Source organism: Lacerta agilis, chromosome 12 (assembly GCF_009819535.1).
Source record: "Lacerta agilis isolate rLacAgi1 chromosome 12, rLacAgi1.pri, whole genome shotgun sequence".
NCBI lineage: Eukaryota > Metazoa > Chordata > Lepidosauria > Squamata > Lacertidae > Lacerta > Lacerta agilis.
This window is the reverse complement of record NC_046323.1, coordinates 29,047,023-29,074,756: the sequence shown is the minus strand read 5'-3', so window position 1 is coordinate 29,074,756 and position 27,734 is coordinate 29,047,023. Positions and strand designations below refer to the sequence as shown.

Sequence of the window (27,734 nt, the reverse complement as noted above, 5' to 3'; positions counted from 1 at the left end):
TTTCCGCCACAGAGGTAGAATCAATCCAGAAAGGCATCTTCCCAGGAGTAAGAAAAGCAGAGTCAGTGAGCAGTCCCACAGGTTTTAATCATTACTTTGGAGTGTATTAGCTGTGAAATGCAGCTTAAGCAGTAAACAGAAATTCTTGGGTTGTTGTTTTTGTTTAGTTTTTTGCTCTCATTTAAATCAGTAATACAGTCCCATTTTATCCCAATTTGCACATTGCTTTGTTTATTTATTTATTTATTTATTTATTTATTTATTTATTTATTTATTTAAAAAAGCTTTGGGTTTTTTGCTTTCTCTTTTAGGCTAAGTACAATTATAGGCTCACAAGCCACCACCCACAGAGCAACTTCAAAACAGGTTAGAAACGTCTATTCTTTCGTAGCCGATTTGTAATGTTTCAAAGTGCGAGCAGATGGATCTGTGGCCTTGATCCACTTCGGCATCCAGTAGTGAGGGAGCCAATCGGAGCGGCCTGGAAAATGCTTCTCGAAGATCTGGCGGTAGTAATAGCCTTCTTTTGTTTTAGGGGGGTTGAAGGGGAATTTCTCCGCCGCCTTCTCCAGCAGAAGATCATCAACCTATGGGCACAAAAGGGAAAGAAAATGGAAACTGAGAACCATGAAAATAAATCCCAATTTTTGACTAGCTATCCAAGTTTATGACTCCCCCTACCCAAATCACTCCATGTCTTCCTGACAGATCTGTTACATATTTTGGAAAAATCTGCCTGCTTGAAATGCATTTGGACAACTCTGAAGATATTGTTAACTCAGTTTTGCATGAGGGTTCCCGAGATCAAGGAGCAGGCTTTTGCCTATGTCTGGAAGGAGTCTCAATGCGGCTAACATTCTCCTTTCCCTTCCTCCCCCACAACAAACACTCTGTGAGGTGAGTGGGGCTGAGAGACTTCAAAGAAGTGTGACTAGCCCAAGGTCACCCAGCAGCTGCATGTGGAGGAGTGGAGACACTAACCCGGTTCCCCAGATTACGAGTCTACCGCTCTTAACCACTACACCACACTTGGATACAACGGGACACCATCTTGAATCAAGATGGCAGCTTGGAACTTTCAAAACTGCACTGGTTTTTTGGTTTCTTAGAACTCCCAAGTAACACTCGGTATGAGAGGCTGCCGGTACAAAGGTCACCTGCCAACAAAGCAAGACCACATCGATCTTCGCTCGTGAAAAGAATGGGGAACCTGTGGCCCTCTAGAGACTGTTGAAGCCCAACAGGTGTAGTGGTTAAGAGCGGTAGACTCGTAATCTGGGGAACCGGGTTCGTGTCTACACTCCTCCTACACTCCTCCACATGCAGCTGCTGGGTGACCTTGGGCTAGTCACACTTCTCTGAAGTCTCTCAGCCCCACTCACCTCACAGAGTGTTTGTTGTGGGGGAGGAAGGGAAAGGAGAATGTTAGCCGCTTTGAGACTCCTTCGGGTAGTGAAAAGCGGGATATCAAATCCAAACTCTTCTTCTTCTTCTTCTTCTTCTCTGAACATTGACAATGATCGGTTTTGGAGGCCAACAACTACTCGAGTTCCACAGGTTCCCCACCCCCGCTTTAAATTCTTTAACACAACAGGCCATGGATGCCTGCTTATGGCGTTTGTTTCGCAAGCCACAGTGCAGATGTCTCAGCACTGCAGCTGAGGGAAGCATCCTTGGGTGTAATCTCACAGCTACCACTTCACTTATTACAAGTGACTGGCGCATCTGCAATTTCATTCACAAGTGTAAGAGTGCTAGTTTAGCAGTTTTCAAGCAAAGATGGGGGTTCGGAGCTGGGTTCAAATCCCTCCTCAGTTGTAGAGCTCTCAGCAAGTGACTTGGGCCAGTTGCTATCTCACAGACTAACTACCTCACACAGTTGTTGCAAGAATAAAATGGGAGAGGGAAGAGAACCTTGTTTTTCTTTGTTAGGAAGTCAGGGCACCACCACCCCAATTTACACACATTTCAATTCACATGTGTTTCTTAGTGCAGAAAGTATTGATCTGATGTGTAGAGATCTTTCCTGTTCTACTGAGTTCAAGAGTGTTCTGCAAGGTTTCTTTCTATGTGTAAAAACAGGCAGAAGGTTTCTGATGTTTGGGTTATTCCTTCTGGGAAGCTGAGTACAGCTGGTTTAAACTGGTTCTGTTATCCTTTCTGTCAAGGTCATGCTGACTATAATAGTCAGGCCAGGAGGAGCCTAGGTTTCTCACTTTCTCTTTATCTCTTTGTTCTGGTGTGGTGCTCTGGTTAAGGTTTAGTCTTATTATAAGTTACTGTAAGTTTAGTCTTCAGGTTTAGTCTTATTATAAGTTATAACAACAACAACAACAACAACAACAACAATTTATTATTTATACCCCAGCCACTCTGGGCAGCTTCCAACAAAGATTAAAAATACATTAAGACATCATTCATTAAAAAGTCCCCTAAACAGGGCTGCCTTCAGATGTCTTCTAAACATCAGATAGTTGTTTATCTCTTTGACATCTGATGGGAGGACGTTCCACAGAGTGGGCACCACTTCCTTACTGTAAGTTTAAATTAAGTCTGCTGCAACTGGATTTCTTATGGACTTTGCCAATCCTGAATGTATTGGATTTGTGAACATTATGCTCAATTGCCTTCAGTAGCAGTAAAGCTCTGCTGGATGAAGTACAATTGCCTCTGGCCTATTTTTTGGCCCCAGAACCACTAACCTCTTGAAGTGGGAAGAGAGACCTGAAGTGTCTCAACAAAACCCTGCTGCCCCTCCAGCTTGTGAGAAGTCCCTCTCAGGAGCCGAAAGAGGATGTCTCCTTCAAGCTCCAAAGAGGGTCTCCTTGCGAGCTGTAGGCATAGCGAGGTTGTTGTTGTTCAGTCGTGTCCGACTCTTCGTGACCTCGTGGACCAGAGCACACCAGGCACGCCTATCCTCCACTGCCTCTCGCAGTTTGGCCAAACTCATGTTAGTAGCTTTGAGAACACTGTCCAACCATCTCATCCTCTGTCGTCCCCTTCTCCTTGTGCCCTCCATCTTTCCCAACATCAGGGTCTTTTCCAGGGAGCCTTCTCTTCTCATGAGGTGGCCAAAATACTGGAGCCTCAACTTCAGGATCTGTCCTTCTAGTGAGCACTCAGGGCTGATTTCTTTAAGAATGGATAGGTTTGATCTTCTTACAATCCATGGGACTCTCAACAGTCTCCTCCAGCACCATAATTCAAAAGCATCAATTCTTCAGCGATCAGCTTTCATTGTGGTCCAGCTCTCACTTCCTTACATTACTACTGGGAAAACCATAGCTTTAACTATACACACACAGCGAGGTGTTCCCCATTTATGTGGATTTTACTTATGCATGCATGGGGGCATAACGTAACCCCCACGTAAATGGAGAGTCACCTATATAAATATGTGAACTCACCTGAAAGACACAAAAAAGCAACTTCTATAAGTTTCAGACTTGTAGAAGAATATAAAACATGTAACAGTGTACCTGAGTATCAATATAGTCTTGGAGGATTGAGAACCATGATTTCTTGATAGAAGTTAAGCCATCGCTGAAGGCTTCTTTTGGTCTCCAGAGTATTTCTTTAGGCAATAAGTTGGTATCTTCAAAGGCCTCTCTTAAAAGGTGTTTTTCAATTCCATTCTGTTAAGAGATACCAGAAATATCAGCCACCAAAAGACTGACATTAAAAAATAAATAAATCTTAAGACTAGAAACACAATCCGTTGTTTCAGAAGCAGCTCTGTTGGATAGTGCCAGACACAACACAGCACTTTATGAAGTTAGAGAGGTAAACGCCAAAGTCAAGCATACGGTTTGGTGTATTAAGCTGGAATTCTAAACAGATCTCCCAGGTGAGACTCAGCCTTTCGTCAATGAGCCTACTGGTGATCATAGCCTAAGCCTGAACTTCTAAACGTGCTTAATAAGGAAGGAGCTTGGCTGAATTTAATAGGGCTAACCTCTCAGTAAACCTGTCTGGGATTACAGTATAAATTTCCTAGTTGGGTTATATGTGCATAATTTACCTTTGGTGTTCTGAGTTCTGCTGGCAAAGACAGGTAATAAGCAGTAAACTGGTGGTCCAAAAATGGAACTCTCATTTCCAGACTGAAAAAGAGAAAACATCAATAGCTACTTATTAAACTTATAAGCAGATGTTGTTGTTTTTGTATGAAAATATATCAAAGAGACTTACAGTAATAACCAAGAAATCCTAAAGCCGTTTGTAGTCAGACACTTGCAGAGCTCTAAATGTAATATTTTTTCCTTGTAGGACATCTACACATTTCAAAAGCTTCTCACTGTGCTATGTTATAGACAGTGCCACCTACTGGACAACAGGTTCTCTCGGCTCTTTCTCGGAAAAAAAAACCCCAAACCACCATAGAGAACCAGTGGTAAAGAACTGATTTCAATTTAACTTTAAATAGGACTGTAGTTTGTTTTGGGTTCTTCCTGGAGACTCGTTGCAGATTACTGAAAAACTAAAAGGTACCCAAGTTTGATGTCTACCTTTAGAAGCAATGGCAACGCATTTTTACTTTTGCCCCACTGACACTGCAATATACTGTTACAAAGCAGAACTACCCATGGGCAGCTGTTGTCCTGTCCGCCCGGAGGACGTCAAAGAGGTAGAGTTCTCGGAGGAGCCTCTCGCTTTCCTCTGCAGCTTCTCCTGGGGTGGGTGCCTGCATCAAGGACACAGGAGAAAGATGACCTTCCTGGGCAAGTAACTTGGGCTAACACGTGCAAACATAAATGAGCAGAGGACACAGGGCTGCAGCATCCGTTTAAAACACATGGCTTCCACCAAAGAATCCTGGAAACTGTAACCTACCCTGCACAGAGCTACAATTCCCAGCACCCTTAACAGACTAGTCCCCAGAATTCTTTGGGGGAAAGTTATGTGCTTTAAATGAATGCTATGGATGTGACTTTGTGTGGCACAGAAGTTGCCTTGCATGCAGAAGGCTCCAGATCCAATCCCTGGCATTTTCAGGCAGAGCTAGGAGAGAACCTGGCAGAGAGCTGCTGCCAGTCCGTGTACACCTGTGTTTTCCCAAACTTGGGTCTCCAGCTGTTTTTGGACTACAATTCCCATCATTCCCTAGCAGGGCCTTCTCTGCAGTGGCTCCCTGTCTGTGGAATGTTCTCCCCAGGGAAGCTCACATGGAGCCTTCATTATACACCTTCAGGTGCCAGGCAAAAACGTTCCTTTTTAACCCGGCTTTTGGTTTATCTGATTTACATCCTATGCCCTTTTAAAAAAGTGGGGGAGGGGGGTATTGGATTGTTGTTTTTATTTTTATTATGTATTTTGTGGTTTTATATCTTGATTTTATTCTGTGAACCACCCTGAGACCCCCAGGTATAGGGCAGTATATAAATTCAACAAACAAACAAACAAACAAAAATGGGAATTGTAGCCCCCAAACAAATTTGGGAAACACTGGTATGGACAATACTGAGCTTGACCAATGGACTGATGCGGTACAAGGCAGCTTGCTATGTTCCTATGCTTCCTAGCACAGGAAAGAGGGGAAACGTCATTGGCGCTCAAAGGACTAACTCATCCATTTCAAGGAAGAACATGGCCGCCAATTCCCTCTGGTTCCATCTTGCTTCAGTAACAGCTGAGCTGGAAATTTTTGTGATGTCTCCAATGGTGGCTTTGCAATAGCAAGGAAGTGCTTCCGCTCTAAGCCCCTCCTTCCCAAGCCACTGCAGCTCTCTGCACCACCGAAAAGGCTGTTCGGAAAGTGACCTTCTACAATAGTATGGGATGCAATGCGGCAGTAGGTATGGCTACTAGCAAACAAGGGCTGCCCTGCCAGTCATGAAGCAGAAGTGTTTTTCTGCTAGTGCAAATAGATCCCTGAACTTAATAATACTGGTCAAGCCTGCTGGACCCATCTTTTCCAATATCCTGTTCACACAGTGGCCAACCAGATGCCTTGGGGAAACTGGCAAACAGGACCCAAGCACAAGAGCACTCTTTCCTCCTAGAATCACAGAATTGTAGAGTTGAAAGGGACCCCTAAGACTCATCTAGTCCAACCCCCCTAAAATGCAGGAATCTCAGTTATAGCACCCTGCAGTTTTATTTCTATGTTGATGGTGGAGGGAAAGGCCAGCATCTGTAAACATTATTTTATTTCTCCAAAAATGTCCTCTCTTATTGTGGTGTGTTCATTCGCAGGCAAGAATGAGCATTATCTGAGAAACACAACAAGCATTTTACCTTATGAAAATAGATGTATCCTTGCGTCAACTCATCTGAGCCTTCTCCTGAGAAAATGACGGCGCTGTCTGTTTTCTCCCGTATGTATTTGGAGATCAGATACATGCCTAATCATGGAGAGACCATTTCAAAAAACAATTTTGTCTGTTTTCCCAAACTATATCCTCAGGCCAAGGCTTCCCCTAACATGCCACTTAAGCAGTATCGTCTGAACAGGGGCGTCGCTAGGGGGGGGCGCTGGGGGCGGTACGCCCCCGGGCGACAGGGGCCACAAGCGGCGGGTGGGGGCGACAAGCGGCGGGTGGGGGCGACAAGCGGCGCCCCTCCCGCCCCTCCCCAGGCAACGCCGGTCACCCCGGGAGCAGCAGCGCTGCACGGATGGGGTGCTCCCTCGGCCGTGCGCTGTTGCTCCTGGGGCGACCGGAGCGAGCGGCGGCGCATGGGGGTGACAAGCGGCAGCCCCTCCCGCCATTCCCAAGCGCTGCCGCTCCCTCCGTCACCCCAGGAGCAACAGCGCACGGCCGAGGGAGCACCCCGTCCGTGCAGCGCTGCTGCTCCCGGGGTGACCGGCAGCGTGGGGAGTGGCAGGAGGGGCCGGCGCTTGTCAGCCCCACGCGCTGCCGCTGGCTCCGTCCCCCCCGGGAGCAGCAGCGCACGGTGTGTGCGGTGCTGCTGCTCCTGGGGCAACGGAGCGAACGGCGGCACGTGGGGGGGACAAGAGGCAGCCCCTCCCACCATTCCCACGCGCTGCCGCTCCATCCGTCACCCTGGGAGCGGCAGCGCACGGCCCGACGACGGAGTGCGCCTGCGCGCGCAGGCGCACTCTGTCATCGGATCGCCGCTTCCACAGCCTCCTTTTGAGCCGGAGAGCTTAAAAGCGAGCTCTTCGGCTTAAAAGAGGGCTGCAGAAGCGGCGCCGGCACCCCCGGAAACGCCCTGGGGGCGGAGCGTCATGACGTCACAATGTGATGTCACGACGCCCCGCCCCCGGGGCGTTTCCTTTGCCGCCCCGGGTACCGCGGAGCCTTACTCCGCCACTGCGTCTGAAGAAGTGAAAAACCAAAGGCATTTCAGAGACAAAGAAAGGCGCTCGTATCTTTGTAAGCTTTGAAGGCCCATTCTGGCGTGGTAACATCAGGTGACTGACAGGTGGGAAGCTCCACCCATGTGTCAAAAGGGCCTGTAAGGATGGAGGAGGAGGAGGAATCTACTTCGACAGCACCTTCCCCCTCAGGGGAAGAAAAAAGAAGGGGGGGAATATCTCTTACCCACTGAAGCTCGTACAGTTGTAATGTCATAGGTTTCCAAGGAAAGTATGACGTCTTCCAGTACTTGAATCCCTTCTTCAGAATTAAAAATGACCTCGTGGTGTTCACTCCCAATGTAAGCTGCTACCTGTTAATAAGAATTTACATTAAGTGAACTGCGAAGTGGCTCAACTGGGATTCAAGGCCAAAGTTAAGCTGCATCTAGAATGAAGCGGAAGCTTATGGTTAGGCAAGGCAACACAGTCATACCTCGGAAGTTGAACGGAATCCGTTCTGGAAGTCCGTTCGACTTCCAAAACGTTCAGAAGCCAAGGCGCGGCTTCTGATTAGCTGCAGAAAGCTCCTGCAGCCAATGGAAGCCATGCCCAATGTTCGGATTCCAAAGAACGTTCACAAACTGAAACACCCACTTCCGGGTTTGCGGCATTCTGGAGCCAAAACGTTCAAGGCGCAAGGCGTTTCACTTCCGAGGTATGACTGTATATACACCAATCTGTTTTAAAAAAAAAAAAAAATCTACACCCCCAAATAATCTTAAGAGCAGGTCAAGAAAAGCTGAATTCTACTATAGTGGTACCCCATGTTACTTACATGATCCATTCTGGGTCGCGCCACGTAACCCGGGCATACGTAACACGAATAAACAAAAGGAAAAAGGAAAAACCCGGAAGTCACAGGTTTTTGTGCTTCTGCCTTCAGTGCAGTGGGCCACCTTAAGGTCTACAAACGTGTTCATTTAAAAACGACTAGATTATCAAGATGACATATCCTGTGCTCAGTATCATCTACTACACATTTTGGAAAGCTGTTTTGTTTGCCGTGCGTTTAGGCACACTTCCAAACATATTGTAACCAAAATTTCAATTTGGATCCTGAAATAAGGGGTCATGTTTTCACCTATGTTTGAGTACAACTACACACCATTTTGAATCACAATGTCAGACTGAACCTTTCAAAACTGTTTTGGTTTTAACCACGGATTTCAAAACTGCACTAATTTATTGGTTTCTTTGATCAGTGCCAGGTATGAGGGTTGCTGGTTCTCTACAGAGTGTGATCACGACATACAGGTGAATGTGGAGCATGTGCCTTCTGAACTAAAATAGTACTCTACCTTTCTGGCAGCCAGCAGGTCAGGAGCATCTTCCATGCCAATTGCAAAGGTTTGTAACGGGTAGCGAGTGTTTCCTTCTTTCATCAATTTGATTAGCATTGAAGCAACCAAGCTAGAATCCAGGCCACCTGTCAAAACACCATTAGCAGTTATGCCTAACCAGGAACATGCAGCTGACATACAAAATGCCATTGTGAGAAGAGAATTTGGACATGCGTATTTTTGGTGGACGACACCAGTGGCAAAGTCTGTCAGTTTGCATTTCTTAGTGCATAAAGTATTGATCTGATGTGTAGAGATCTTTCCTATTCTACTTAATTCAAGAGGGTTCTGGAAGCTTCTCTGTGTGAAAGAAACAAGCAGAAGGTTTGTGATGTTTGGGTTATTCCTTCAGAGAGGCTGAGTACAGCTGGTTTAAACTGGTTCTCTTATCTCTTCTGTCAAGGTCATGATGACTATAATAATAGGCCAGAAGGAGCCTGGGTTTCTCTTTCTGTCTCTCTTTCCTTCTGGTGTGGTGTTCTGTACACAGTATGCTTAGTGTTAAGGTTTAGTCATATTATAAGTTATTGTAAGTTTAAGTTAAGTCTGCTGCAACTGGATTTCTTATGGACAGTGCCAATCCTGAATGTATTGGATTTGTGACCATTATTGCTCATTTGCCTTCAGTAGCAGTAAAGCTCTGCTGGATGAAAAACAATTGCCTCTGGTCTATTTTTTGGGGAATTCTGCAACGTGTTTAAGTTTTTACTCTGCTAACTATATGTCACAGTTCTGCTCTGGATCAATATTTAGTAGAATTTCACGACAAAGTGTACTGCAATCAAACCTGAACAAACAAACAAACCTACATACATAAAGTGAGCATCTCATTGTGTCGCAGCTTCCCTATCCTTATCTTCATTCCCATTGGTCAAAGACAAAAGTGGCTAAATTGTGGCCCTCTGGACTACATTTCCCATCATCTATACAGTGGAACCTCGTGTTATGTATTGTCCTCCTTACAAATGCTTTGGGTTACGAGCTACGCTAACCCGGAAGTAGATTCTCCCGGTTGCGAAATTTGCCCTGGGATGTGAGCGGAAGTCATGCGCCAGCAACGAGTGAAAGCACGCCTCATATTAAGAATGGTTTCAGCTTAAGAACAGACCACCAGAACGAATTAAGTTCATAACCGGAGGTACCACTGTATTGGGGGGGGGACCCATCCACCTACAGGAAGAGGACCACATGCACTACAAAACAGGTTGTGGCTGTATTAGTGAAAGGCAATGGTAATCACAAAACGCATTATTTTTTACCTGACAAGAGACAGCCAATTCTTCTGTGAGCCATCAAACGTTTTCTGACAGCATTTTCAAACAAAAGCCGAATGTTGCTTTTAACTGTTTCAACATCAAAACCTATCGGGGGGGGGGAGGGGGGAGAGAAAAGGATTCATTTATTAATACTCCACCTTTTATCCAAGAAGCTTGTGGTGGCATGTAAGTATTCCTCACCCTCTGTTTTTAATTTTCTTACAAGGTAGGTTAAGATGAAAGATAGCCAGTGGCCCAAGGTGAGCTTACATGGCTGAGTTGGGATTGAACCCTGGTCTCCCTGATCCTGGACCAAGACCTTATCCATGACACCATACAGGCTCTCCATCCCATTGCTGTGGCACTCAAGAAGTTGTTGGGCTCCAACTCCAATCAGCCCCAAATGTGGCCAATGGTCAAGGATTACGAGACTTGTAGTCCAACAACATTTGAAGAGTGATGTGTTTCCAAGCAGCAGTTCCCTGGGTTTGCATGTCACAGGGAACTAGGGCTTGTTTAAAGCAGAAGCTTCCAAGCATTTGAACCCAGCACTCTACCCACACATTGAAATCTGACATAAAGTTCTCCATCAGAAACACATACAGTGCTACCTCGGGTTAAGTACGCTTCAGGTTAAGAACTCCGCTTAAGAACAGAAATCGTTGGGTCCCATTAGCTAAAGTGGTGCTTCAGGTTAAGTACGCTTCAGGTTAAGAATGGACCTCCAGAACGAATTAAGTACTTAACCCGAGGTACCACTGTAATTTAATCAAGGTTTGATAATCCGTAGTCTATTCCCAACAGCAATGTACAAAGCCTCAAGGCATCATATCCCTAGAACAGTAAATTTACACCTTTACTAAGGGAGGAAGAAGACTATTTTAGATTTGCTGTTACCCGAGGGGAGATTTTGTACAGCACTGTAGGCAGCATGCAGAGGTTCATCTTTAGGACTGTGAAATTTCACCACTTCCACTGATGCAACTTTGCCATTTGGCTTTAAATCCAACACTTCATAGTGTCCTGGAGGGAAAGGGTCCACTCTGGGATCAAGGGACATGCTGTGCTTCAAGTTGATAAGACCTAAATATGTAACAAGGCATTGTGGGACACAGGGGGAGAGAAGGCAGAAGAGGTGTTAGCTTTTGCCCAGGTAACATTAAATATGCACTGTCAAAGCATCAGAAATTTTCAGAACAGTAACATCTAACTACAGCACTGTAAGAAACGTAGCAAATCTAATCCTGGGCTAGCACCTCCATGGACAGCTGTAAGTCCGAAATGACTCCCCTCTCTAAACTGGCCCTGCCGTGCAGCCTCCCTCCTCAATGAATTCCTCCTGCCTCTGCTGCCCCTTCAGTTTAAGCAGACAATTGCTGGGCCAGCTTGACAACTGCCCGTGCAAACTATCTCTTATTGTTTTAACAACCTGCATACTAGTAAATCTTGCTTGTTCACAATAAACTGTACACTCTTCGATGCCATAAAACGAACACATATTTTCCCCTTATTAGTACTAGAAGCTCAATTCAGTTTGCTACAGGTGTGACGCTCAAGCACAGAGAGATCTCTATAGAACCATGGGAGGGAAAGTTTTGGCCTTCCAGGTGTTGCTGAACTACAACTCCCATCTGCCTCAGCAAGTGTGGCCAAAGGCCAGGGATGATGAAAGTTGTAGTTCAGCAACCTCTGGAGGGCCGAAGGTTCCCCACACCTGCTGTAGAGTATAGCAAAACTTATTTCCATCCTCTGCAGTGTGTGTGCATGGATACTCTGTGTGCCAGGTTAGTACAGGCAAGAGGAGGCTTCTGAGTAAATCCTTATCTCTGTCTAGATGTATCCCACTATGCTGAGCCAATAACTGCAACCATGTAGGGGTGGCGCTGGACAGAGAGATGGGTCTTCCATTATTTATACTGCTTAGTGTGAAAATGCATACACACCATAAAGAATTTGAGGAATGGGGGCAGAGGGAGACAGAGAGCAAAAACTGGTCTGGAAGCCATTGCACCCATCTTAAACTTGATCACATCCTATATATTTCTGTCGTGGGATAAAACAAACAAACAGAGAAAGCTAAGGTGCGCACTAAAACATGGCACCAAATAATTACTGCAAGTACTTTCAAAAACACACTGATTCTCTGGGATGGGTTTGCTTTCTGCTGAAAGCAGTCACAAATTTGGTTAAAGCAGGGCGTCAAGTAGACTCTACTCCATTCAGCGCAAACATACTTTCATAAAAGTGAGATGAAGCAACATCTTTCAGAAAGAGAAGAGATTAAACAATTAGGTTTATTGTGGTGGGATCAAGTTGCAGAAATATCTGTACCACATGAAGGCAATTTCAAAAGAGATTCAGAGTTTGAGGTTACCTTTAGCCTCGGAGCAGACACCCAGGAATCCATCATCTGTCAGGACCTTGAACAAAGGTCTGACTCCATATGTATCTCTTCCCAGAAACACTTTTCTATTTGCTGTGTCAAGCAAAATGAATGCAAACACACCATCTAGCAGGGAGGCTGTTTGCTCTATTCCTCCCTTGTTGTAAAGATGAAGGATTACTTCTCCATCAACCAAGGTCTGGTAATCGAATTCAAACTTCTTTTGCAGCTACAAAAGAGAAAGAAATGAGTTTTTTTAAAGAATGAAACCAATGCATATTGTCAGGCATGCATGAAAGGAAGGCATTTTTATATCCTAAAAAGGGAATAATTATACATTAACGTTCAAATGCCGTAGATTAGTTTTGTCCACTAACAACATGAGTTTGACCAAACTGCGGGAGGCAGTGGAAGACAGGAGTGCCTGGCGTGCTCTGGTCCATGGTGTCACGAAGAGTCAGAGACGACTAAACAACAAGAAGTTTTGTCAATAAGTGCCGTAAAGATGTGCAGTTGTCTCTTCAGCATGCAATTTCACCATCTGAATGATTCAAAAAGTAAACTAAGGGGCTGCTGTCTCAGAATACCCAATCTCATGAATTAAGTTTGGGATAAAGATCCAAGAACACCCTCCCATCAGATGTCAAAGAAATAAACAACTATATGACATTTAGAAGACATCTGAAGGCAGCCCTGCTTAGGGAAGTTTTTAATGACTGATGTTTTAATGTATTTTTATTCTTTTGTTGGAAGCTACCCAGAGTGGCTGGGGAAACCCAGCCAGATGGGCGAGGTAGAAATAATAAAATTAATTATTATTATTATTATTACCCTCATCCTACACCTTTCGTGACAAAATGCTTTAAATACATTCAGAGAAGTGCACTTTTGAAGGTTAAAAAGGGGAAATCCTATTTTTACTGATCATTTAAAACATGGAGCCAAAACGAAAATATTTTGTAGCACAAACTTGTATTTTTATTTATTATTATATTTGTATGCCACCTTGCTTCCAAGAAGCTCAAGACAGCAAATATGGTTCTTCTGCCCCCTGCCATTCCATTTTGCCCTCATAATAACACAGTTACTGAGAGACAATAACTGGCCCAAGGTCAACTACTGGGCTTCATGTCTAAGTGGGGATTTAAACTCTGGTCTCCCAGGTCCAAGTCCAACACCCTAACTGCTGCATCACATGAATGATGCTTCTGTACTAATGCTTTACTGATACTTAAAATGGCCACCCCAAATTCCCAAACAGAGGGGGGGTGTTGTTTATAAACAAATTTTATTTATATGCTGCATTTCGGGTCAAGTCCTTCCAAAGCAGCTTACAAAAACTCGTTAAAACAACAAAGAAATATTTTGAATATGCAAAGCTAGCTCTAAAGAGATCATTGAAGCAAGCGTAGCTTATAACCAGCGTTGAGGTGGTTGCTGTCGTTTACCTTTTTGAAGTTATAGATTTCTCCATTGTAGCACAGCCACAAGTAAGGGAATTTCTTCACTCGTATGGGTTGCATTCCATAGAGCTGGTCAACAATCGCAAGACGGTGGAAGCCAAAACAGCAGTTGGTGAATCCATTGACGTTCTCAAACCGAAACGCATCTGGACCTCTGTGGGCTATTTTCATAGCACAAAGACATTGAGCGGAGAGGCATTCGTCACTTCCGAAAAGGGCCCAAATGCCACACATGGTGGTATCTGCTCAAGGCTGCTGGGGGAAAGTAGCAAAGTTTCTGAGTTCAGTCACAGCCAATGATCTCCAGAGCAAGGTGGGTGGCACAATGTTCTGCCCAATGGGTGCACTGCCCTCTGGACAAGCTTCCAGGTGCTTTGTGCCAGTGATGGGAAGCACCAGAGGCAAGAGGGGCAGAACAATAAATGTACATTTAACCTTTGTAAAATTTCTACACACACACACCCCTTCTTTGTCCTTCATCCAGGAAAGCAAGATTCATGGAAACTTGCCAGCTAGGCCAACAGGAAACACTTGGAGGGTCTGAAAGTATCACACAACTATTCACACTGTTCAAAATTTTACTCTTCAGACAATGAAGGGTGATAGCCAACATTTACCCATACTCAGAATAGGCCAATGCAAAGTATGACTAGCACTAGTTATATCACTTTGTAACTCCAGTCTGGGAGTATGTTCCACTGAAGTCAATGGGATTTACTTCTGGAGCAGTTTGTAAGTTTGACTCAGAGCAAGCCCACTGAAATTAATGAACATGACTAACTTAGGTCCATTACTTTCAACTCTGAATAAAACTTAGTTGAATACCACCCACTCTGTGTTTATAGGATTGCGCTGTTAAAAGAACTATCACACTGGCACTCATCTTAAATAAATAATAATAATAATTATGCTAAGGACTTGGTCGGCAGTGAATGACAAGATCTGGAACACATCTTAATTTTTGAAGACAAGAAAAGTTGACATATGGGGAGGGGAGAAGACAAGAGAACATCCCTAGGACAGACTTCTACACTCTTATACTCCTCAAACTACGGAGAAAGGATTGTAGTCATTTTGCAGTTCAGCACATATCACTCATAGAAGTTGAGAAGGGGACCTTATTGATGTTGTTTTGCTACAACTCCCATCAGCCCCAGCCTGGCCACCCAGGGATGATTGCAGCTGTCACCCAACAACATATGGAGGACCACAAGTTAGTTATAACTCAAGGGTAGCTATCAGAAGAGAATGTCTCTAAAACATAATCAAAGGGGGGGGAACCCACTCCTCCTTTTCCTTTTTGCCTGGCAACATACCCAAGTGCAGTACTTGTAAAAACTGCATGACAACCAGACATTCAACAGGTGCAGCTAAACTAAATAGCCCCAAATGTTGCAACCTATCCTGTCAAGTTGCTTGGTTGGCCTTTTCTGAACCTTTGCCAACTCCGCAAGGGAGCAGAGGAGACCACAGACCGTACACACAATTGCAAACGTGCTCTCATCACAGATAGGTTTAACGGCATTCTGACACGCCCCACAAACTCGTTTCCTAAGCATGGAACCTGCCTCTCTCTCCTTCCCCCCCCCCACCCGCCCCATAATAGCTACCACACACTCCGTCTGAATGCTGAATCTCGCCCTGCCACGCACCTGTTCGAGGCACCTGAGCTCTTTTTGCAGAAAGTGGGCTGAGGGGTGGGGCGAGAATAGCAACGAAGAGCCAGATACAAGCCGGACTCCCAAGAAAGTCTCCCCTCGTCGCTTCGCCCGTTACCTGTCGGTGATCCTGCACCGGGAAATGAAATGACAGCTCCGCAGCAGGCCAGAAGAGATTGCATCCACCGGCCAGCTCCGCCGCTGAACCTCGTGCTGCCCGCTTAAGGCTTAAACGGGGAAGGAGGCAAGCGGAAGCCGCCCACTGCGTGCGCCGGCCTCGTGTAACACAGAGGCGGATTTCATCAGCCCACCGCTACGTCCCGCCTCCTGCTGGGGCTTCCCGGTCCCGCTGGGCGGAGGCGATGTCTGGGCGGGTTGGCTAGCGGCTTGTCAAGGGGGTGGCCTCCCGCTATTCTTATTTCCTGCAGCTTTCCCGTCCCCTTTTTTTCCACGAGGCTGTGCATATATCCGGCCTACCACCCCCCACCACCACCCAGTTTTGTCACCCCGCACAACAACCCTGAGAGGTTGGCAGTGCCGGACTTGCGTATAAGCTAAACAAGCTGTAGCTTAGGGCCCCACTCTCTTGGGGGCCCCAAAAATTGTAAAGGAAAAAAAAACTGGATGTACATTTCCAAAATATAACATAAAAAACAAATAAAATAAAACCTACATACAGCAACAGTGTTTTGTGTTGTGTAGGCTCCTATGATGTAAGTAATGGGCCCCGCCTGCTCCCTAAAATAGCGCTGGTTTGCTCATTTCTATATATAGGGTGCCCCATTCTTAAGGGCCCCATTACTTTCAGTAGCTTAGGGCCTCATCAAACCCTTGGTCAGGGAGAGAAAGTAATGGATACTGATTTCTTGAAGCTATTTCCAGCACACGTCGACCCTGTGAGGCAGGGAGTGGGAAAGAGAGAATAATAACGTGTTTATTTAATGTTTACAGTTATTGAGCTCCCACCTTTGGGGATCTAAATCCTTCCACTGTTTTAAAAACGGGAAAAAGCAATATTGACATATTAAGATGTCTCCAGGCTCCTTCCCCAAAGGCACCTGGTGGTTGAATGAGTAGGCAGCTACTCATGAGTAGGCAGCAGGGTGGAATTGGCTTTGCCTGTGATTCTTTTTCTCCAAATCCTTCTCAAAGAGCAGCTGGTGGTAGGTGGCCCTATGCCGCCCCCCCCAGCAGCAACTAGCTCAAGTACCGGTATTCTTCTTAATGTGTCTCCCAGTGGCATAAGGTACCCAGCTGGTTCACTGGCTAAGTAGTGGGTTTGAACCCAGATCTTAATTTAGGCCAACACACCTGCTGCTATGCACATACCTTCATGGTTGTGATTATTGAAATGTTTTGATTATAGCACTGTACACCCTGAGACTGGGACGCGGGTGGCGCTGTGGTTTAAACCACTGCGCCGCTTGGACTTGCCCACTTAGTCATGCTGGCCACATGACCCGGAAGCTGTCTGTGGACAAACGTCAGCTCACTCAGCCAGTAAAGTGAGATGAGCGCCGCAATCCCAGAGTCGTTCGCGTCTGGACTTAACTGTCAGGGGTCCTTTACCTTTACCTTAATTTATTTATTTATTTACCTTTACACCCTGAGACCACATTAACACAAACCTCCCAAAAATTCAATCCTTCCCATTTCAGTTCCTACCAAGCGCAAATCTCTGCTGATTGTCTCTAATCACAGTTCCATTTTAGCTACACATAGCCGATAGTCGTTAACTCATCCATCCTAAGCTATTACTATCTTACAGTAAGCACTTGCAGTAAGTTAATTTTGTATTGTGCGGCTACTTACTGCTAATCAATTTTACTGAATGACCCTACATTCTAGTATTTTGAGATAATCAATTTACATACGCTGCCCAAACAAGTGACAGGGAGTCATAACAAAATACAGAGCAAAATTTAAAGTTCAGCAGACTCTTCATCAATCTAGATTTTATAAACAGGAAGCAGGGGGAGAGGGGAGAGAACGAAAAGAACCTTTGGGGGGGGTGCGCTGAATGTAGCCATAAGATTTACACATCTATTGTTTGGACGCTTCTAGGCGTCCTGTTTATTGAGCATTCATCCCGGTTTGTTTGCAGGAAGATTATACTGTACACCATTCTGCCAAACAATTGTTATCCCACACTTTCCAGTGCATTTCCCCATCACTTTCCTCAAAAGTCCTTTCTACAAATCCACTTTAATTGTTCAACCTGAATTTGAAACCTTTAGGCAAGGGACAAAAGAAGCAGTACCCTTTTTTTGTCACAAGGTAGAGCTGTTGCTTTGACATCCAAATCAATTCAGCTTCCGCTGAATGAAAAACAAGGTATTGTGTGTGAACATTTACAAAACTTATAAAAATGACCTGTATTTGGCAATATCCTTCAATAAGAAGCTTGCCAGAATTAGGTCAGTTTTTCCAAGCAGTTTTGAATCTGAGAACCAAGCTACATGTTACATTTACTAGCACATACTCAGACGCCACATTACAGTATATTTGGCATAATAATCAAGTATTTACAAGTACCAACTATTAAGACACAACACAATAAATGGGAATGTTTCTTCTTAGTGTCTTATAGGTGTGTACTGAAATAGATGAGACATAGGTTTTAGCTAAGCAAAATGATACCTACGGGTTAATTCAATAGGTCGGCATTTTCTGAAAATGTGTTTGTCATGGAGTATCTGCTTCAAACATTGAGATAGTATTAAAACATTTGCTGTGCACATTCAACACAATTTTTCATTCCAAGTCGGAGCCCAACTCAGCTTTCACATCCATTTTCAAAGGGGAAAGAAAAGGAAATGGGTGTTACTGGAAATTCAGTCCTGTTGAATTCAATATGATTTATTTTTCAGTACACAGGGCATACACTCCAGCTACACTGCATAACTCTCCCTAGGAGAAGGCATGCCCTAGAATGGTGCAGAGGAATAGTATCAAAAGAGCATTGCTAAAGGATACTGGAAAAGATAAAAGATCTGAAATAGTATACTACGATACTCAGGAGCAGCCTATATGTTACTGGAGTCCAATTCAAGATGTTAGCATATAAAGCCCTGAACGACTTGGGACTTAGATATCTGATGGAGTGTTTCTCTCCACATCAGCCACCCTGGACCCTGAAAACAACCAGAGGCAGGCCAGGGGGTTGGGTAGGGCTTGCAATGCTGTTGGCAACTGTCACTCATCATGCTGGAATGCCGGACGGGTTTTTCTCTGTGAAAGCAACCTAACTTTGGCAATATTCTTTTCTAGAGGCATGGATGTTAACATCATTGCTGGCCTTCTGACACCTGCACATAAACCTATATGTTGTCCCAGGCTTTCAGATGGCTTGTTTAGTTTGCTCTGGGGTTGTAGCCTGCCGTATTTTGCATTGTTCGTACATCTTCGTTTTGATTTTAAATTGTATATGGTTTTAATCTGTATAATCTGTATTTGATGGTGAAAAGCAATTTGGTGAAAAGCAATCTAAAACTCTTCTGAATAAATAATATTTTAAAACAATTGATCATTCCACAATGCTAAAGAGGCAAATGCCCATTTATCACACAGCCTTTTGATATACTCTAGTCACCACAAAGCAATTATACTATGTCCATTTCAAAAAGCATCTTTTAAAGTCAGAACACTAGTCCATTTAGCTCAGTATTGCTTACACTTGTTTTTTACAGCCCATCCTGAAAATGCTGGGGATTGAGCATGTTGTAAATGCTGGTGATGAATATCTTGAAAGGACAGATGGCAGGCACATGGAGTATGTTAGCTGGATAAGCATATGCAATCCTATGTAAGACACTGAGCATATTTAAAAGAAGCAACTCTGCAGGAAACCTTTAGGCACACAAACAGGTCCTAACATGCACACTTGCAAAGATGAATACGTGTTTCATGAACTATAATTTCAGTCAAGCCTTTCAGTCAAGCCTTTATCTTTCACAAATATATTTTTGTGAGTTGAAGTCATGCTGAGTTGAACTCCAGGAAGGGCTACCAGGATATTAGACTTTGCTCTACAGAGCAGGCTGATTCCTAACAATGATTCTTCCTCATTTGCCAGAAAAACACAGGATCTAGATTAAGTAATAAAAAAGCTCTTTAAAAGTGGCACCAGAGGTCAATTAAACAGATGAACTTTAAACTTTAAACACACTGCTAAATACACTTCTGTTTTTCCATAAGCTTGCAGTTAGTTCCTGCTACAGTATGTAAGTTTTGCATGACCCTGCACTGCCTGCAGTGTGTCCATTTAAAAACAGATGTAGCCGTGGAGGGGTGTGTGCGAGATGTATCCTCACACCTGACATTGTGGGTGAGTGTATACCAAGATTGCAATCACCACTACATTCAAGGGGGGCCAGGCACATGCAATGTGGAAAAGGCATGGGCAACCTAATCAAGGAGTTTTCAAACATCCATGTAGACAGCAGGATCTAGAACCTATTAAGACTGAAAGCAACATGCTGATGAGGATAAATGCTGATGAGATGAATAAAAACTACATTTGTATGCTACAAACAGGTTAGTGTGTACACAGCTTTTATCTGATTGTAATACCATTGACATCACCTATCTTAAATCAGCTGTGACATTCTTGCCTAGGAACATTTCCTTTTGAAACATTTTGTGTGTGCTAACTGAGTAATTATGCAAAAATTGTTTGGTTTGTTTTGCATATGACTTGATGGCTATCAGGGTTAGATGAACCTAGACATTTGTGGTGTGGGCTCCATAAAGCCTATATGAGAAAAAAGCTGTGTGTTTAATAATATCTAGGTATCCTGCCACTTATTTCACTGACACGAGAGATGTGGCCAGTCTCAAAGAAGTGTGTTGGTGGTTGTAGTTGAGTTCACTCTGTCCAAACAACAGACTGTTAAGGGCCATTTTAAAATGCACAGAAGGTGAAAACATTGTGCATGACAGATAAACTGTTGTCTAATACCATGGGCGTAGCCAGGATTTTTGTTAGTGGAGGCAGGACTTGGGGGGGGGACTCTCTCTCTCTCCCCTTTCTTTTAATCATCCTAAGCATCACTTTGGTACATGCATTTAGTACGATGTGGGGCGTCTGCATGGAAAACTGTTTGGAAAACTGACTTGAGTGCCCATGTCCTGTTTCTGACTGCTACAGGAAACGTTACTTAAATCCGAGCCTGAAGAGGTAACTGCCCTTCTGTTGCATGGCAGCTCACACTGTGCTGACCTGTATTATGGGATAAACTTCATGCCCCAAGTTTCAACAGGGTCCATGGCGGTCAGGATTTTTGATGGCGGGGGAGGGGGGGGAGAACCTCAGATTTGTACTGATTTTGTCTGATTTTGAGGGGGTGGGACCTGCGCCTGCCTCCCCTTGGCTTCGCCCTTGACAGGGCCACATTGAACCCCAGGCTTGAATTTCCTCACACCTGCTCTGCCAAATTAATCTTATAATCTATATTTATATTTTGCAGCAGCCCTATAAAACACACAGAGAGTGTGCCCTACACCCAGAGCAAAGAGCACTTGAGAGTGCTTATTGTTTCCCCAAAGCAAGCTGGCTTTGGGGATGAAATGCCGGGCCGAGGCTATGGACTAATAGGTTGCCTAATAAGAGCTTTTATTATTTGTTTGCTTGTTTAGTCAGAGGGCGCGACACCCTTAAGCGACAACTCCTCGGGCTGCAGCTGAGTCACGAGGAAATGAAGCCCTCGGGGATTAAAGGGTATTTATTCCACCCCACATGCTGCTAGTTATCCATCCCCAGCCCTGGAGAGAGAAAGCAACTGCCGGCGCCGGCGCTCCTCCTCCTCCCTCAGTTCTGTCACCAGGTGGGCGGGAAGCGAGGCCGGCCAGGCGCCGCCCCATCGCAGGGCCGCGGGCCGGGCTGGTTGGCTCCGTCCTCGGGCCTCATGAGGCAGATGGCTCCGGGGCGGGCCGGCCTAGGCCCTCCTCCTCCCTTAGGTCGGGCGGCCCGAGGGTAGCAGGATGGGCGTCGAGTAGGCGCCGGCCTGCTCAGAGGAGCCCTCACGCGATGGCCGTGACAGGGCCTCGCTCCCGAACGCCGCTTCCGCCTCCGCCGCCTGGAAGCCTCTCGTGGCTCCGGGGCGCCTGAGAGGAGGAGGAGAAGGAGGCGCCTTCTTCCACCGCCCCGCGCCGCCTACCTCGGCTGTCCTGGCCGAGGCCCGGGGCAAGGTGAGGGGAGCACAGCCGAGGGGAAGAGAGGGAGGTGGGCTCACCTCGGAAGAGGCGGGGAGGGGGCGTGGCGAACCCCCAAGTCGGGGTCACAAGTGTCGTGTGGAAACCATGTCGCGGGTGGGAGATTTCGGCCTGGTTCGAGGGCAACGAAGCCTCCCAAGGCGCCTTTAGGGAGAGGTGTCAACTCCCCTTTTAGCCGGGGCGCCCTGGGGCCAGAAACATGGGCGTGGCCAGAGGTTTTTTTTGGGGGGAGACCTCAGATTTGTATTGATTTTTACTGTTTTTTGGGGGGAGGCCCCCTTAGCTGCGCCCATGGGCAGAAGCTCAGAGTCCCCATTAAGCGCAGATCGGCTTCCGCCCCCCCCCCAAAAAAACCGCAACTGGGCTCGCTTACTACATCTTATAGTAGCGATCGATTCTACATCGTCGCCATTGGAGGAAAGCGGGGCTGGGGCGGCTTTTCTGGGTTGCATCCCAGGATCCGCGGGCTCCCAGCTCCGTACTTGGAAGCGGAGGAGTGCATAAAAGTGCTGGGAGGGAGCGATAGAAATCATGTTATTTCATGGAATTTATATACACACCGCTTGATTGGGGTTTAAACAAAACAACAACTTCCAAGCAGCTTGCCGAAAAAGAAAGCAATAAAAAAATTAGGAGAATTGGCAACCATAGCTTAAAAGCTTCAAAAACAGTGGGAAACCACAGATAAAACTGTCTGAATTTCCGGGTAAGCCTGTCTAAGCAAACATGTTTTTAGAAGGTGCTAAAAGGAGGACGGTGAAGGCGCCTGCCTGGTTATCATCACTGGGCAGGGAGTTCCAAAGTGTAGGTGCTGCCGCCCTGAAACATGCGAGTTCTTACAAGTGCAGAGCTGGGATCATGTGGCACCTGCAACAGTGCCAGTTCCACAGATCAAAGCAGTTCAGTTGGCATTTATGGGGGTAAGGCGATCTTAAAGGTTAACTACCTCTATACCAGCCTACTGCTTGAGCTTGCTGGAAAGACTGAAAGCTGAGTATTTCACAAGAGGAAGTGGGGAGGCAGCTTGGCAGGGTTGTAAAGGCCAGCTCACAAGTGGCAGGCGCTGGCTTTGATAACACTAGATAACACTATCTGAGGAAACCGATTGTCTGAGGAAACCACTTGTCAGAAACAGGAAGTTTCTTAAGTCTCTGCTGTGTTGAGGTGCCGTCCCGAGGGAGTCATTTTGTGAACATTTTAAAAGGCAGATTTCGCATGAGCTGCAACATGGGAGCAAATCCCATTTAAAGCAGCGGACATGGTACTTCCGCTTGCAAAGAATAGATCTGTTTGGCTGCAGTCTGAGGTTCGTTTACCTGAGAGTAAGCCCCATTGGATGCAGTGAGACTTAAAGGTACTCCTGACGGTTAGGTCCAGTCACGGACGACTCTGGAGTTGCGGCACTCATCTTGCTCTATAGGCCAAGGGAGCCAGCGTTTGTCCGCAGACAGCTTCCGGGTCATGTGGCCACCATGACTAAGCCGCTTCTGGCGAACCAGAGCAGTGCACAGAAACACCGTTTACCTTCCCGCTGGAGCGGTACCTATTTATCTACTTGCACTTTGACGTGCTTTCGAACTGCTAGGTTGGCAGGAGCTGGGGCTGAGCAACGGTAGCTCACCTCGTCGCGGGGATTCGAACCGCCGATCTTCTGATTGGCAAGCCCTAGGCTCTGTGGTTTAGACCACAGTGCCACCCGCATCCCTGCAGTGAGACTTACTTTCGCTTAACCATGCATTGGATTCTTTCATTAGATGGTTTCATACATCTCTGCTGCTATTGGTGCAGAAGCCTGAAAGACAAAAAGGAATGAGGTTTTTTAAAACCACCTGTGGTCCTACAGGAAGGTGGTTTTAAAATGTAATGTTTAAACTTTCCTGTAGTTTTTTTGTATCACACCACCTATGAAATGTATTCTTTTCTATAGCAGTTCTAGTCCTCCAGCACCTATCCTTTTCTTGTGGAGTTTTAAATATTGGGGAATGCTTTTTTTCATATGTTAACCACTTCTCCCAGTATGGGAATATGTGGGGAGAAGGGAGCCTTGTAACTTGCACCAACTCTGAGAAAACGTGTTCCAGTTCTTTGCTGTTGCTGCTCCCCGGATAGTGGAATCAAAAGGGTATAAACACTGATGTGTGTGTGTGTGTGTATATATAGTGACATAGTATTGGTGAAACTGACAAAACCACCTACCTTTGTCAAGTTTCACTGCAGAACTGGAAAGGTGTATGTAAAGGAAATGACATGGTGGCAGGCTAGGAGATTAAGGTTAGGTTGAAAGGTAATGAGTGACTGACCCAGTGAGCTTCATGACTTGAGTGGAGATTTGAACCCTGGTCTCCTAGATCCAACACTCTAACCACTACACCATACTGGTGTTCACACTATTCTCCCATCATGCACACTTTGAATTTGTGCTGTTAGTAGATGAAACACACAATATATTTTTTTCAGTGTAAGTTGTTGACCAATATTACTTGTCAGTCTTCAGATTTCTTGGATGCCTTTTATTACACACTTCCTCAATTTTAAAGCAAGTTCACAAATGGAAAATTTTAAACATGAAATTATGGATGTGGCCATTGTTGGTTATTACTTTATTGTTACACTTTCTTATGGAATGGCCAAGATTTATATTTTACTATGTTTAGAAAAACAAGAAGTTTTTATACTAGTTCAAAACACAGTAAAATATTATCTTAAGTGTGAGGCATCTTCACAATGAGGTATACCCGACTACCGGTGATTGCATGGAAAGAAACAGTATGTTCATATGGTCAGTGTTTTTCTGCATTTTTATCTGTGTTCTCAAGCATAACATAGTGTTCTTTCTCTCTCTCAGCAGAAATCTCTTCAGGAAATGGCATCTCCTAAATCCTTAATGCATTTTTTGACCTTTACATTTGGATCAGCAATTGGATTTTTCTTATGTTACTTGCTGTTTAGTTTAGTGTTGGAAGAACAAGTTAAAGTTGAGCATCATCTCCTTTACAACAATCCTCATGGCCATCACTCAGATGATGATGATGAAAGCCATCAGCTGAAAGGACAAATGAATTTCAATGCAGATGCTGGTCAACATAAAGGTATATTTATGCTGCTGCACAGAGCATTACAGTTCAATTTTCTTTACAATACAAAGTACAAACCTTGTACTTCCCCTGAAAATGGATTGTACACATATCCCATGTTATAAGTATTCAAAATAAATAATCCATGTATCTTTCTAGGATACAGGCTTAAGTTTTTCCCTAAATTGTTTTGTAACATTAAAATGTTCTGAGTCCACAATTAAATGCCAAGAGAAACCAAATGCCTTAAGAAGCCAGCAGCTCATTATCACATCTACTTTGAAGTGAGTTCCATTGCATTAAATGTGGCATATTCTCATGGAAGTGCATATATGATTGTGTTTAAGTTTGTAAAGCTGAAAACTTGTTGCTGGTGGCTCTGCCTCCCCCCCCCCCCCAAAAAAAACCCTTAGTGCTAATATCTAGGAATCTGATAATTTCTCTATCTTCCCAACTCTTGCACTCAGATATTATAAAAGCACCTGGGAACTTGAAATACTTTTCTTTTTCCTGTTTAAAGGGGATGGAGAATATCTTAACATAATTTAGCATTTAAAAAAAAGTGGATGTCATGATAAACTTTAACTGAGGTGATGTTCATTTACAGTGTAGACAAGGATAGTTCAAAGCTTTCAGCATACTTTTACAAATCTTTATTCTGTTAGCCTTGCTCAGTATCACCCCTCCCTCAACATTCCAAGTTTGTAGAATCTTACACCATAAAGACTGCTGGAGCAGCTGTCCCATTATTGTGGCTGTCAGAGGTATGGCAATACCGTGTTTGTTTTGAGCTTTCTTTAGAAGTATACACCTTTCTGATGTGCCAACTTAGGTATTGTATCTGTCATTTAGTTCAACGTACTTTGTTTTTTGAGAGTGTAGCTCTGAAAAGTGGCATGTAAGTACTTGGAAGTGCATAAATAAATATGTGGTGTTCTACTTGTGTGAAAATTCTAACAGACTAATGGTATTTTGCAATTTTGCTTCCCCACACCCCAGATGAAAATAAAAATATTGCTGAAGAACTGTACCAGAAAGTAAGAATACTTTGTTGGGTGATGACTGGACCTCAAAATCTGGAAACGAAAGCCAAACATGTCAAAGCTACTTGGGCCCAGCATTGCAACAAAGTGCTATTTATGAGCTCTGAGGAGAACAAAGACTTCCCAACAGTGGGATTAAAAACCAAAGAAGGCAGGGATCAGTTGTATTGGAAAACCATCAAAGCTTTCCAGTATGTACACGATCACCATCTTGATGAAGCGGACTGGTTCATGAAGGCAGATGATGACACGTATGTTGCACTGGACAACTTGAGGTGGCTTCTTTCAAAACACAGTCCTGAAAAACCAATTTATTTTGGAAGGAAGTTTAAGCCTTTTGTGAAACAGGGCTACATGAGCGGAGGCGCAGGTTATGTGCTCAGCAAAGAAGCTCTGAAGAGATTTGTGGATGCTTTTAAAACCAACAAATGTACTCATAGCTCTTCCATTGAAGATTTGGCATTAGGCAAATGCATGGAGGGTATTAATGTAGAAGCTGGAGATTCCAGGGATACAACTGGCAAAGAAACTTTCCATCCATTTGTGCCAGAGCACCACTTAATTAAGGGATACCTACCCAAAACTTTTTGGTACTGGAATTATAACTACTACCCTCCCATAGAGGTAAGATTTTTGCAGTGATTGGAGCTATTATAATATATTTTCACAGTCTAAATAGGCCACTAGAAAATACCTTTTAACTTTGTCCATATATAGCTGCCATATACTGTCACAATTGTATTCTGATTGATTGATTTCCAATTTCTTACATCTGCTAATAGCTCTTTAAATACAAACACACACACCCCGAGAGACGTATTTATCTATTTTTTTAATAACACTTAAGCTTTATGGCTATCTTGCCAAATAAAATTGGGCAGGTAGGGGAAGAAAGAGTTTGAAATAGTCTTTTTCTTATGTCCCCAAAGTGATTCTGCTATAGTTTGGTACTCTTATGACCAACTCTGAAACAAAGTACATTTCAAAAGAAAACTTTTTTTTGTTTTGCTGTTACTGTGGCGCTGTGGGTTAAACTACAGAGCCTAGGGCTTGCTGATCAGAAGGTTGGCGGTTCGCATCCCCGCGGCGGGGTGAGCTCCCGTTGCTCGGTCTCAGCTCCTGCCCACCTAGCAGTTTGAAAGCACGTCAAAGTGCAAATAGATAAATAGGTACCGCTCCAGCGGGAAGGTAAACTGCGTTTTCACGCACTGCTCTGGTTCGCCAGAAGCCGCTTAGTCATGCTGGCCACATGACCCGGAAACTGTACGCTGGCTCCCTCAGCCAGTAATGCGAGATGAGCGCTGCAGCCCCAGAGTCGGACATGACTGGACCTAATGGTCAGGGGTCCCTTTACCTTTTTAACAAAAAAAAAAACACATCCTGAGCACTGTCAAGAATTGTTAAGTGACAAACCATAGTCCATATTAGCACTTAAAGAAATAAGCGTTTTAAATATATTTTATCTTGCCTGTTCATCATGCTTTTTCTCTTTCATGGCAGGGTCCTGGCTGCTGCTCTGACCTGGCAGTTTCTTTTCATTATGTTGATGCCACCACTATGTATCAGCTGGAATATTTGTTTTATCATCTCCGTCCTTATGGGTACCAGTACAGGTACAATCCTGATGCTCCTAAGGATCAAGGAAAGCAAAATTTAAGCGATGCAGCAAAGGGTGATATAAAAGCCAAAGCTGAAATGGAAAAGCCTTTGAAATCCTCTAAATAAAATGTTTGGTACTGCACTAAAGGCGCCTTATGGAATGCTGAACATTTAGCTTACAGTGGAGCTAGATGGATTTCTTAAATAATTATAAGTGTTCCTTCATGTGGCTGCAGCCAGAAGATTCTTTTCTAATCATGCTGGTAGCAAGGTCATTTCACATGCCATGAGGACTGCAAGGTCAAGTCTATAAAACTTTATAGTGAGGAATTAAATGTCTTTACTCTTGATTCAGTAATGTATGCACACAAATCTTATATTGAA

At 44.6% G+C, this 27,734-nt stretch overlaps 2 protein-coding genes across 4 annotated transcripts; one reads left to right on the top strand and one right to left on the bottom strand.

Annotated features, from left to right (window-relative positions):
• Positions 1–263: 263 nt before the first annotated feature.
• Positions 264–15,700, bottom strand: ASNS (asparagine synthetase (glutamine-hydrolyzing)). Of its 2 annotated transcripts, none has more exons than XM_033165593.1 (12): positions 15,540–15,700; positions 13,749–14,015; positions 12,292–12,529; positions 10,815–11,000; positions 9,921–10,022; positions 8,620–8,747; positions 7,506–7,632; positions 6,238–6,344; positions 4,584–4,684; positions 4,022–4,103; positions 3,480–3,635; positions 264–587 (listed from the first exon to the last, which is right to left on the bottom strand). In XM_033165593.1, exons 2-12 carry the CDS (start codon positions 13,995–13,997, stop codon positions 378–380), a joined length of 1,686 nt encoding a protein of 561 aa, XP_033021484.1. In that variant the 5' UTR covers positions 13,998–14,015; positions 15,540–15,700; the 3' UTR covers positions 264–377. The 2 variants fall into 2 exon arrangements, with proteins under 2 accessions (XP_033021484.1, XP_033021485.1); XM_033165594.1 differs by lacking the exon at positions 15,540–15,700 and adding an exon at positions 15,416–15,437.
• Positions 15,701–21,270: 5,570 nt separating this feature from the next.
• On the top strand, positions 21,271–27,492 carry C1GALT1 (core 1 synthase, glycoprotein-N-acetylgalactosamine 3-beta-galactosyltransferase 1). Of its 2 annotated transcripts, none has more exons than XM_033164898.1 (4): positions 21,271–21,610; positions 24,480–24,723; positions 25,708–26,375; positions 27,252–27,492. In XM_033164898.1, exons 2-4 carry the CDS (start codon positions 24,498–24,500, stop codon positions 27,474–27,476), a joined length of 1,119 nt encoding a protein of 372 aa, XP_033020789.1. In that variant the 5' UTR covers positions 21,271–21,610; positions 24,480–24,497; the 3' UTR covers positions 27,477–27,492. The 2 variants fall into 2 exon arrangements, with proteins under 2 accessions (XP_033020789.1, XP_033020788.1); XM_033164897.1 differs by having other exon boundaries at positions 21,272–21,610; positions 24,483–24,723.
• The last annotated feature ends 242 nt before the right edge of the window (positions 27,493–27,734 follow it).

Coding starts and splice junctions, on each gene's coding strand:
- C1GALT1 (XM_033164898.1), top strand. CDS start 24,498: ATGGCATCTCCTAAATCCTTAATGCATTTTTTGACCTTTACATTTGGA. Junction 24,724..25,707: donor AGATGCTGGTCAACATAAAG/GTATATTTATGC, acceptor CCCACACCCCAG/ATGAAAATAAAAATATTGCT. Junction 26,376..27,251: donor ACTACTACCCTCCCATAGAG/GTAAGATTTTTG, acceptor CTTTCATGGCAG/GGTCCTGGCTGCTGCTCTGA.
- ASNS (XM_033165593.1), bottom strand. CDS start 13,997: ATGTGTGGCATTTGGGCCCTTTTCGGAAGTGACGAATGCCTCTCCGCT. Junction 11,001..12,291: donor TGTCTGCTCCGAGGCTAAAG/GTAACCTCAAAC, acceptor TTACATATTTAG/GTCTTATCAACTTGAAGCAC. Junction 8,748..9,920: donor AATTGGCTGTCTCTTGTCAG/GTAAAAAATAAT, acceptor GTGTTTTGACAG/GTGGCCTGGATTCTAGCTTG.